Raw genomic sequence first — 12,558 nt, forward strand, 5'->3', positions numbered from 1 at the left:
ATTGAGCAAATTGGCTATTTCTGGCAATTTATTTAAGTGTGTATCAAACTGGTAGCCCTTCGCATTAATCAGTACCCAAAAAGTAGCTCTTGGTTTCAAAAAGGTTGGTGACCCCTGGTTTAGACAGAGCAGGTATTATTTTTGTCACAGATTTAATAATTTTCGATTCCTTGTTGATTTCTGCATGTGGCTGCAGTGGACTAGTATATATAGAGCCACCCACACCAGTTTCAAATTAGTTGCCTAATTAATGAATTGGAAAGAAAATGTTATGAGAGTAGCATATGTGTGTGGCACACACATACGCTAGGTGACAGCATGTGAGGTGAGTGACGTCAGTGAGTGTGTGGGTGAGAGAGGAGAGGGAGCGGTATTGTGAGTGCGAGCGGGGACTAGTTTGTTTTGTGTTGGATTGGCTGTGTGCAAGCAATCAATAAAGCAAGATTTGCAACTAATCGCCGGACTCATCATTCACTCTAAAGTCGTCCGCTGTGGAGACCCACTGCCGGGTAAAGTGAAGGGTGTTGCCCCGAGCATACATCCTAGAGAAGTGTCTCCCCTGCCTCTTTGTTACGGTCTGGGAACAGGAAGCAGGAAAGGTGCAACAAAAAGGAAACATTTATTTTTGATTCATTGCCAATATTGTTTGTTTGTTTTGTATTATTTTGTAGTTTATTGTCAAAATATACACTCCCATTGTCCACTTAAATATTTCTAAGATATTTCTTTATTCTTAGACAAGGGATTCCCTTCCGTGATTGGTCATTTCTATGGACACAGAAATGACGTCACCTAAAATTCCGTTTATGGCACATAGTAATGTCGTAATTCAGCTCTGAGTGTGACACTTAAGATTCAGTCCTACACTTCGCTGAAAGTGTGAGTAAGACGCTTGATAACTAACTTTTAAGTGCAGCTTTCAGCGAAGAATTTATTTACTCTTAAGTCAACTCTTAGCAGACTTCTTAGGAGTAATTCTAAGAAGCTTGATAAGTACGGCCCCAGAAATATGTTTTGACCCGAGAACTACAAAGCGGAGAGGAAGCAGGGCCTGACTCCCCTCAAAGCACCTTTTCTTTGAACTGTTCTGTGACCGAGGTCAACGGCTGTTTACGACCTTTTCTTTGAACTATTGTAATCAAAGGCGATGGCTGTTTACGACCACCGTACCTTAGAAACAGCTGTTGCCATGTAATCAGGGAAAGTCCAAATAAAAGAGGAGGCGTACAATCTTTCGCCAGAGCGTAATGACACTGTACTAGGGTACAGATGTACACGTTTCTCCTCACTGAGCCAAATTGAATTATGTCTCTGTTTGATTCTTTGTTTATTGTCTTGTTTAATAGATGTCATCAGTGTTTGAACCTGACAGATACAGTCCGGTGCCATGGGAGATTGTGTAATTTCACCTATATGGGTTAAAAATATTTTTTGCAAACCAGTAATTATAGTCTGCAAATGATGTGTTGTTGTTGAGTGCCGGTGCTGTCTAGAGCTCGGCAGAGTAACCGTGTAATACTCTTCCATATCAGTAGGTGGCAGCCGGTATCTAATTGCTTTGTAGATGTCGGAAACAGCGGGAGGCCGTGTGCAGGTAAAAAGGTGTCTAACGCTTAAACCAAAAATAAACAAAAGGTGAGTGCCCCTAAGAAAAGGCATTGACGCTTAGGGAAGGCTATGCAGAACGAAACTAAAACGGAACTGGCTACAAAGTAAACAAAAACAGAATGCTGGACGACTGCAAGGACTTACTGTGGAGCAAAGACAGCGTCCACAATGTACATCCATACATGACATGACAATCAACATTGTCCCCACAAAGAAGAACAAAAACAACTGAAATATTCTTGATTGCTAAAACAAAGTAGATGCGGGAAATATCGCTCAAAGGAAGACATGAAACTGCTACAGGAATACAACAAAAAACTCCAAATAAGTCAGGGCGTGATGTGACAGGTGGTGACAGTACACCTACTTTGAGACAAGAGCTATATTGATGCATGCTTGGTTATGGTTTAAAGTCATATCCAACAATTGCGAAAGCGACTTTTTACTGTCAACTGAGTTTCGTTTATCAATGATTTCTGCTGGTGGTGTGCCTCTGCACTTTTTTCAACGCAAAAAATGTGCGTTGGCTCAAAAAAGGTTGAAAAACACTGCCCTAGAGGGTGTCGACTTTACAATGTATTTTACACAAAATATCCCGCCCTCTCACGGCTTCTCATACAAAATGACGTAACTACATACGTATATAAGACATGCATGTGTATTAGCTTATTAGCTAATGATAGAAATTTGGAAAGCCAGAGTTAGCTGTCATTAAATCAGTAAAAGCATTTAAGTCCCATTTTAAAACTAATTTGTATACGCTAGCCTTTAAATAGACCCCCCTTTTAGACCAGTTGATCTGCCGTCTCTTTTCTGCTCTGCACCCCTGTCCTCTATTACATAAACTTTGTAAATGTGAAAAATATAGACAAAAATATGTTCTGTTAAAGCACTAATGGTAACATGAGCTAGCCTGTGATGTTTTTGTTATTTATTTTGCTTTAAAAAATGTTGCTGTGAGGAAGTTGCAAACTGCACCTTTAAGGCGGAGTGGCCACAAAATATTGTCTCGGGGGCTGCAATTGGCCCGCGGGCCACAAGTCTGGGACCTCCGGTCTAATGTATACAATAAGTGTTTTGCAATTCCCTGTGTGCAGTGGTTTGCAAAAAGTGTGACGCTGACATTGTGCTTATAGTTGTGTAATCAGATCTGGTGTTTTGCTCTGAGAGTGTAAGGCAGGGGTTCCCAAACTACAACCCACAGGCCGGATCCGGCCCACCGGCGTCCAAAATAAGTCCCAAGTTTAAAAAAAAAATAATAAAAATACTTTTTTTAAAAAATTCTTAGTTTTTTAAATCTGTCCTTTCTAATCCATTTTCTACCTCTTGTTACTCTTATATATATATATATATATATATATATATATATATATATATATATATATATATATATATATATATAAATCTGTCCTTTCTAATCCATTTTCTACCGCTTGTTACTCTTATTTATATATATATATATATATATATATATATATATATATATATATATATATATATATATATATATATATATATATATATATATATATATATATATATATATATATATATATATATATATATATATATATATATATAAAAGAGTAACAAGCGGTAGAAAATGGATTAGAAAGGACAGATTTAAAAAACTAAGAATTTAAAAAAATATATATTTTTATTATTTATATATATATATATATATATATATATATATATATATATATATATATATATATATATATATATATATATATATATATATATATATATATATACATATATATATATATATATATATATAAAAGAGTAACAAGCGGTAGAAAATGGATTAGAAAGGACAGATATATATATATATATATATATATATATGTATATATATATATATATATATATATATATATATATATATATACATATATATATATATATATATATAAAAGAGTAACAAGCGGTAGAAAATGGATTAGAAAGGACAGATATATATATATATATAAAAGAGTAACAAGCGGTAGAAAATGGATTAGAAAGGACAGATATATATATATATATATATATATATATATATATATATATATATATATATATATATATAAACACACACACACACATATACACAGCCCGGCCGCCGGCCAAATTTTTTTAACCCAATGTGGCCCCCAAGTCAAAAAGTTTGGGGACCCCTTTTAGTGTAATAAAACAAAACATTGTAAATATTTCATTTTCAAGGCTCATTTATTTCAAAAACCAAACCAAAAGATGTGAACTATCTAACACACGTCTTTAATCAAATCCTATGATGCTATAAAAAGGATGCAGATGGGAAGAACATGTGGAAACACAAACGCTGCAAGTGTCACTCAGTTAAATAACAAATGTTTACATCCGTAATTCATATTTGCTCAGCAGTCACAACGTTTTTCTTTAAATGTCACCAAAAATGAGATTCTCATCCCTGTATGTTAGTGAAAAATGTAAATGTGTCCTGTTAGCAGCTATTAGCGCGTTCAATTTCCTGCACGATTGCAGCTGCTATTCCCTCCTTATCCTAATAAATTCCTGATGTTCCTCTCTATTTTATGCTGCAGCTGTTACATATACTGTAATATTGTACATGGTAATTGTTATATATTGTATATATGATATAAACATATAATATATCAGTATATATCATATACTGTACATATATTATGTAAATATTACATATATGTTATATTGCTACTATGGTACATTTTTAGTCTATTTTATACCTGCATTGTCCTTTCCATCCTTACACTTTCCCTCCTTTGTAACTGAGCTACTGTGTGGAACAATTTCCCTTGTGGATCATTAAAGTTTGTCTAAGTCTATGTCTATGTTATCTACTTAGTCATTTGGTGAAATAAAGAACTTGCAGTATCCAATTAAACTTCTTCAAAAGCTGAACTTCATTTATTAAAACCTTAGCTTAATACCGTGAATCTTCCTGATCAGAATTCCATGTTTGTGTGTGATTAGCTGCCAGCTGTCGTATAAGATCATTTTTGTAAGATCAAGTAAATAAAAAAAGATGAAAATGTAGAGGTGCTGCATTAAGGATCAACACTCTATAAACAAAAAAGAAAAAATACCAGGCAAGGGGTTAGACTTAAACATAAGTCAACAATGTCACCTGATTAAAGCAATACAAGTTACTTGTAATATTTGTTTTGATTAGAAGTTGTTTGGGAAAGTTCAAAGTGACCTAACCCAGACAGTTATAGATATGGGTCGGCGTTTGCTCAGGGGCAAGTCGACATATCTGTCAATTTAAACAAAGACGTGATGTGGAGACACATTCAAATTAGAATTAGTGCCGTCACAACATTGCAGAAATCCCGGAGAGGCTTTCAAAAGAGAGATGTTTGCTGGGATTTAACTGGTTTAGAGCGACAAAAGTGTATAATTGTGTGTGTTCAACTAAAGTTGGTGGCTTAAGCTCTTTATGTTTTCACACACACACACACGGCATCAGAATTTGGGAGCCAAGATGGGGTAAGAGAAGAAAAGGAAAAATACACAACTTTGTAGGAGCGTCCGAGAAAAGTGATACATAACGTTCAATTTCAGCTCTCTCAATATTTGTATTGTAAAATTAAAAAAGAATAAAACATACAGTAGAGGCCAAAAGTTTGGACACACCTTCTCATTTCAATGCGTTTTCTTTATTTTCATGACTATTTACATTGTAGATTGTCACTGAAGGCATCAAAACTATGACGCCTGTGAAGTGAAAACCATTTCAGGTGACTACCTCTTGAAGCTCATCGCGAGAATGCCAAGAGTGTGCAAAACAGTAATCAGAGCAAAGGGAGGCTATTTTGAAGAAACTAAAATATAAAACATGTTTTCGGTTATTTCACCTTTTTTTTTTGTTAAGTACATAACTCCGCATGTTCATAGTTTTGATGCCTTCAGTGACAATCTACAATGTAAATAGTCATGAAAATAAAGAAAACACACTGAATTAATTGAATTTCTCGTCCGGAAAAGGGTTGAGTGCCATCTCCAGGTTGGAGAGGAGACCCTGCCCCAAGTGGAGGAGTTCAAGTACCTCAGAGTCTTGTTCACGAATGAGGGAAGAGTGGATCGTGAGATCGACAGGCGGATCGGTGCGGCGTATTCAGTAATGCGGACGCTGTATCAATCCATTGTGATGAAGAAGGCGCTGAGCCGGAAGGCAAAGCTCTCAATTTACCGGTCTATCTACGTTCCCATCCTCACCTATGGTCATGAGCTTTGGGTTATGACCGAAAGGACAAGATCACGGGTACATGCGGCCGAAATGAGTTTCCTCCGCCGGGTGGCGGGGCTCTCCCTTAGAGATAGGGTGAGAAGTAAAGCCGCTGTTCCTCCACATCGAGAGGAGCCAGATGAGGTGGTTCGGGCATCTGGTCAGGATGCCACCCGAATGCCTCCCTGGGGAGGTGTTTAGAGCACGTCCGACCGGTAGGAGGCCACGGGGAAGACCCAGGAAACGTTGGGAAGACTATGTCTCCCGGCTGGCCTGGGAACGCCTCGGGGTCCCCCGGGAAGAGTTGGACGAAGTGGCTGGGGAGAGGGAAGTCTGGGCTTCTCTCCTTAGGCTGCTGCCCCCGCGACCCGACCTCGGATAAGCGGAAGAAGATGGATGGATGGATGGCATTGAATGAGAAGGTGTGTCCAAACTTTTGGCTTGGATTTTAGTTGGGAATTAACACCCCTAGTGTGTTGTGTGGGTACCCTGACTGTAAGGGTTGGAATTGGCCTTCAATCACCAAAATGATTCCTGTGTGCGGCCACCGCTGCTGCTTACTGCTCCCCTCACCGCCCAGGGGGTGGAACAAGGGGATGGGCCAAATGCAGAGGGTAATTTCACCACACCTAGTGTGTGTGTGACTATCAGTGGTACTTTTTTTTAACTTTTACATACTGAGCTACAACTGCCACTGAACCCAGAAATGGCCAAAATGAATACAGCGAGGGCCACATGGTGAACATTGAAGGACGGGTGCAGCGCAATGTTGATACTAAAACCAAATCAGTGCAGGTGAATTTATGTTAAATTATCTGCCAAATCATCCACATTTTTGGTGACATGGCAAATAAGTGTCATATATTTGTTACTGTTGGGTGCCTGTTAGAAACGGCATAATTCTTGGATGTCATAAACTAAATATCTTGCGGTCTGACACTTTGGTTTTGGCTATGGATGGGACAAACAGTGTAAAACTTGCAGAAAGATGTGAAGAACAACATCAGAACACGTCATTTACAGCAAAACAATCGTACGACTAATAATGATAATTCAACACAACAGTAGAAACACGGATTGCCAAATGTGACTGTTCAAAATGTGAAGCCATCGTCAATCACAAACAGTCCAAGGAGTCAAGGCACTGCAGTTGCTAGTAAAGGACGCTAGATGGCAGCACTGTGCGGTTAGTTTCCATCCCAGCACATAAACATTCAAAAACCCATTGGGTTGAGTTTTTTCTTGCCCTGATGTGGGATCTGAGCCGAGGATGTCGTTGTGCCTTGTGCAGCCCTTTGAGACACTTGTGATTAAGGGCTATATAAATAAACTTTGATTGATTGAAAAACGAATCATCTCTTTTCGCATGCATTGGATGCACGCGTGGATACTGCGGACTACACTGGTTTCATCCTTTACTATCCACCTTCTTAAAAAGTCCAAAAAGTATTTTCTCTGAACCCTGAATTGCACTTGCATAACCAAGAGATGATGTTCAAGGCGGTCTGTAGAGGCTGTCGGGAAGTGTTTTTTTGTTGTTGTTTTTAAATGGCAGGTGGAAGGCAAAAAAACAAACCAGCAGGGTGATGGAGGGTCGGGGGCGGTTTCTACACATTTGTCCGACACTTGGGGAGGATGGGTCCTCCTTCAAGCCTTCTCTTTCTCACTGTGGATGGAGAGACAGCATATGAGAGGACGAGAACCAGATGACAGGAACAGGAAGGACAGAGAAAGAACAGGGACAGAAAACTAGCAAAATAGAACACTTAAGGGGAACTGCAGTTTTTTGGGAATTTTGCCTATGGTTCACAATCATTATTAGAGACAAGAACACACGTCTTTTTTTACAATTATTTTAAAGATGATAAAAACACTTGGAAAATGCGGTCATCAACGTTTTATATACACACTGCAAGTCTATACATTATGTAGTAACAGACATGTTTATAACAATGTGCAATATGTTCAATATATACTCATACTTGCCAAACTTGAGACCTTCGCATTCAGGAAATTGGGGAGGGGGTATATTATAGCCTGGAAGAGTTAGGTATGCAAGGGATTCTGGGTATTTGTTCTGTTGTGTTTATGTTGTGTTACGGTGCAGATGTCCTCCCGAAATGTGTTTGTCATTCTTGTTTGGTGTGGGTTCACAGTGTGGCGCATATTTGTAACAGTGTTAAAGTTGTTTATATGGCTACCCTCAGTGTGTCCTGTATGGCTGTTGACCAAGTATGTCTTGCAGTCACTTTCGTGTGAATACATGTGACTGGGATGGTACGCTGTTTGTATGGTGAAAATGCGGACGTGTCGACAGGTTGTAGAGTACGCTAAAGGCAATGCCATCGTGGCACGCCCTTAATATTGTTGTCCTGGTGAAAATCGGGAGAAATTCGGGAGAATGGTTGCCCCGGGAGATTTACGGGAGGGGCACTGAAATTCGGGAGTCTCCTGGAAAAATCGGGAGGGTTGGCAAGTATGATATATACTGCATTTTGGTCATTTTAATCATTGCCGGAACTAATTCCTGAGCGCATGTATTTCCTTTTCCACAGCTGCACACTACCAACTTCCAGCAACAATAGTGTGTTCGTACTTCCTGAAACAAAGACGTGTGTGTCTCCTAATCATGGCAGATTTGGTAACAAAGAACAAAGATGACTATTCTTGGACAAATGAGGATTCACAACCTTATCTTTTTGAAGCTGAGTATACGGAGGATGAACTACTGCTTCTAGGGGCAAGCGCGAAAGAAGAGTGAATCGTTGGAGCAGACAAAAGCCGAGAGAGTGAGGTGAAAGAGACTCGAAGCCGGAAAATGTAGAATTTGAAGCCAAGCTATTTTAACATAAATGGCGTGATTACCAAAATAAACCAGAAAAAACGTCCCAGGCCAGCTGGACATAGAGTGAATCACACTTAATATTGATCATGATACATGCAGCACGTCATGTGTGTGTCATGACAGACGGCATATGCTGTCTGGCTAGCTGTGTACGAACAAAACATGAAATGTGGGCTAATACTTTACAGATAGTGTAATATGATTGTTCATGTTTTTTAGTCAGTACAGATTGGTGTCTGATCGCATTGTGTTGTGCATTACAAACTCAAATGTGTTTTGTGCTGACGTAAAAGGTAGCTTATCTCTTGCCGTAGTAAGCTTTTACGGATAATACCAAAGCATGCCAATGTGTTACTACGCTAGTAAATTAATTCCTCACTCTTACAATAACAATGTTGCTACAGTTTGGTTATTATACAGGTTACGGAACGTAAATGAAGTATTGTTGACAGTTTTTTAACGCATTTTTAAAGTGATTTAGAGGTGGAATTGATTGCTCCCATTAGCTGCATTGCTAGCCACCAAGAATGAGCAAATGTTTACATGTAACAAGGCAAAAAAACCAAAACCCTTTTGTTTTCTTGTCTCTCACAATGACTGTGAACGGTAGGCAACATTTTTAAAAAGTGCAGTTTCCCTTTAAATGATTGTGACTGCTACTACTACAGGGCTCAGACAATTTTCCCAAGGTCAATTTGATACCTTAAACATACTTTTTTAACTTAAAGTATTCTCGGGGCATTCAATCGGTCAAAATTCTGGACTGTTTGGTGAAGAAGTTTTGCCTCTCATCCAAGTAAGCTTCATCAGCTCATGCTTATAGACTTAGATTGGTCAGATCGAGTCTAGCAGTTGGTGTTAAACTATTGATACTCCAACACTCGGAGGGTGTGCCTGGGCAAGGATTTTTCTGACCAATATAAGTCTAGAGCATAAACTGATGAAGCCTACTTGGATGAGAGGCGTAACGTCCTCTAAGACAAATCAAACAGTATAGTTGCAATCGATTAAATTTCCTGCAAATCCAATTAGAACATCCATATATATATATATGTATATATATATATATATATATATATGTTAAAGTACTTTTGAAGACCTAAAAAGCACCAATAAGAACCCTGTACTAGCATGACTTCTACTTAAAATGCAGCAATGACTGCTTGAGAGGAAACCGAGAAAAAAAAAAACAAGACATGTTGGTCACATAGCTGATGAAAAGTGAACGTTTTTTCATATGTGAGAAAAAAAGCAGAATTGCAGCAGTGGAAAAAGAAATTTTGGGTACATGTGATGAATCACCTTTCACTTCTTTACCACCCATGAACTTGGATTGAAATGAGAGAAAGTATCCTGAGTGAAAACAGTCACGTATGACTTCCTGTCATGAAGACATTAGGAGCATACAAACAAGGATCATTTCTGCAGACTTGAGAATTGTGTTTATTAAACTTGTCTCACCAACCATTAAGAAGACCGTATGTATCACTTTCTAAAAACCAATGTTATACAAAGTAATGATTCTATCATATGTTCCCCATATGTTGGTATTTCGTCTGATGCTAATCCACCCAGCGTTTATCCTTAGGTGTCAGCATTCTTATATACTTTCAATATATGAATGCACTTTGTAAACGATGTGACTCACACATTATGGAAATTAGTGAGAGTTTGATCGATTGGATTCATGTGAGTGTTTGTCTGTTTGGGTCTTTGGTTGATTGGCCGATGCTGTTGAGTCTTCATTGGGGGGAAAGGACATTTATTTTAATTATCATTAGTTTCTGAATTCAAAACAGCAAAATGTGTATCCATTAACGTAAGTACATCCTCTGAGTGAAAATAGTAGTCTTGAAGATGACTTCCTTTCAGCAATTGTTATAAAATCAAGACTATACTTTTAGAGATAATTTCTAAAGTTATTGTCTTGAGAAATGTGTTTCTAAAGTGTAAGGTCTTGCTAACCATGATGATGAGATTATATGTTTCTTCCTGAACATGAAGCTGACGTAGAACGATTATGATTGTTCTTTGCTTCTTAATAAAGCTTCAATGGAAGGAATCTCTTTTGAGTGATTGATTGACCTGTCAGCATGAACAAGTTTTAATAAGCAAGTCATCACTGTGCTACAACAGTTAGAGTTGTATCTACTTGACTGTTGGTTCCTGTGGTTTTGTTCTTAGTTTATAGCACTTTCAACCTGTAATGAGAAGTCTCGGAATCGACACATTCTGAAGTAACATTTTATTTTTCCCATTGAGGAATAATTATTTTAACTCCCGGTAATGATGACGTCAACATAGGTATATCCTGCTACAGTATCCATACAGTATCCATACTGTAGCAGTCTAGAAGATTATTTTCTGTTATCACTTAATATAAAGTTTAGACTACACTTTCAGGGATCCATTCTACAGTCGTTGACTTGAGAAATGTGTTTCTCAACTGTATGGTTTTGCTAACCGCGATGATCGGATCAAATAATCCTTCATCAACATGAAACTGAGGGAGAATAATGATTGAATCATATGTTCTCTGTCATTGATGATTGTTCGTAACTTCTTAATGAAGCCTTGATTGAAAGAAGGAATGTTCAGAGTGGTTAATTGATTTGTCAGCATGAACATATTTAATAAGGAAGTACTCAATGTGCTGCAGCAATTAGAGTCATTTCCACGTTATTGACTGTTGCTTGATAAGGTGTTACACGCATTATCAAATTGAAATGCAAAGACTAGACTTTGAATTAACACATTTTGAAGTAAAGTGGCACCAAATGCATTTGACGTGTGGTTGGATTCGTACATTTCAATTAACTGGCCGACTGAATTTTTTTAGAATTTAGCGCTTGGCTCCATAAAGTTAGTCTGCGCTTTCAGTAAATAATTTTTGACTGATTATATCCTAAATTAATGTACCTCTATGGAGACCTGTACATTTTATACTAATTTACTAGAATACATATTTGTCAACATAAATGCATCCTCAGTGAAAATGGTCTTGAAGATGACTTCCTGTTATTGTTGATGTGCAATCAGGACTATACTTTCAGGAATTCTTTCTATAGTCATTGACTTCAGAAATGTGTTTCTAAAGTGTAAGGTCGGGGAAGTACTGTGGAATAGGGGTTAGTGCATGTGCCTCACAATGTCGATTAATCGTTGCAGCTCTAGTAGGTTGATATGTTTAAAGGTAGGGTTTGGTTAGACTATCAAAACATCTCGATTTCTATGTAACAATTTTAAGATCAAGGATGCTCATCCATAAAGTTTTAACTAAGTATTTCTGTTCTGAGGTTAGAGCTGAAGGACAGTATAGTAGGCAACCTGAAGAGAGCACAGAGGATGTTGAAAGGAGCGCAAGAGAAGCTTTGAGAGGAGGTGGCAGCGTTTCAGTAGACAAGTGGACCATAAGTGAAAGATAACAGAGTGAGACTGAATGGCCATATGGTGTTTACTTAGTCTTTGACTTGAACTTTTTCCCAAAGGCCCGTTCCAGCTCAGGGACAGACAAAGTGAGGGTGAAGGAGCCATCAGACTCTGACCTGACAACACGGGCTTCAAAACGAGAGGAGGTAGTTATGTAAATTAAATATGGATTTTTTTAAAACCACATTAACAGGCAATAAAACAGTGGTATGAAATACTTTCCATTTGTGGATGTTTAATAAATTATTTTACCTAAATGCACTGTTGGATGGGCTATTAAATATAGTCTGTTTTTTCCTGACGCATAACATTATGCAGCTTGATTAGAGCACAATCAGAGTATGATTGTTCTCCCTAGTGGTTGAGTTTGGAGTAACAGTTTCATCAAGCCTTTCAAGGAAATTGTTAAAAAAAAACTTTTGACGTAAGCTCTCAAATGTTACAG

General features: G+C 37.9%; 1 protein-coding gene, 1 non-coding gene and 1 pseudogene across 3 annotated transcripts in view; 2 read left to right on the forward strand and 1 right to left on the reverse strand.

The window, feature by feature from the left end:
* Positions 1-3,823: 3,823 nt before the first annotated feature.
* Positions 3,824-12,558, reverse strand: part of tmod1 (tropomodulin 1) — a 62,110-nt gene continuing 53,375 nt past the window's right edge. Inside the window, exons 11-12 of one of the 2 annotated variants that reach the window (XM_062032620.1) lie at positions 12,143-12,242; positions 3,824-7,505 (exon numbers count right to left, since the gene is read on the reverse strand). In XM_062032620.1, the coding sequence (XP_061888604.1) occupies positions 7,487-7,505; positions 12,143-12,242 (119 nt within the window). In that variant the 3' untranslated portion in view covers positions 3,824-7,486. The remainder of the gene's footprint in view (positions 7,506-12,142; positions 12,243-12,558) is intronic. The other variant, XM_062032622.1, reaches the window with a different exon arrangement.
* On the forward strand, positions 10,573-10,761 carry LOC133640034 (small nucleolar RNA U3; annotated as a pseudogene).
* LOC133640032 (small nucleolar RNA U3) lies at positions 11,072-11,288 on the forward strand. Its single transcript, XR_009823947.1, has one exon. It is a non-coding gene; the product is annotated as a small nucleolar RNA U3 (small nucleolar RNA).

The sequence above is a fragment of the Entelurus aequoreus genome, linkage group LG22, assembly GCF_033978785.1.
Source record: "Entelurus aequoreus isolate RoL-2023_Sb linkage group LG22, RoL_Eaeq_v1.1, whole genome shotgun sequence".
Taxonomy (NCBI): Eukaryota; Metazoa; Chordata; class Actinopteri; order Syngnathiformes; family Syngnathidae; genus Entelurus; species Entelurus aequoreus.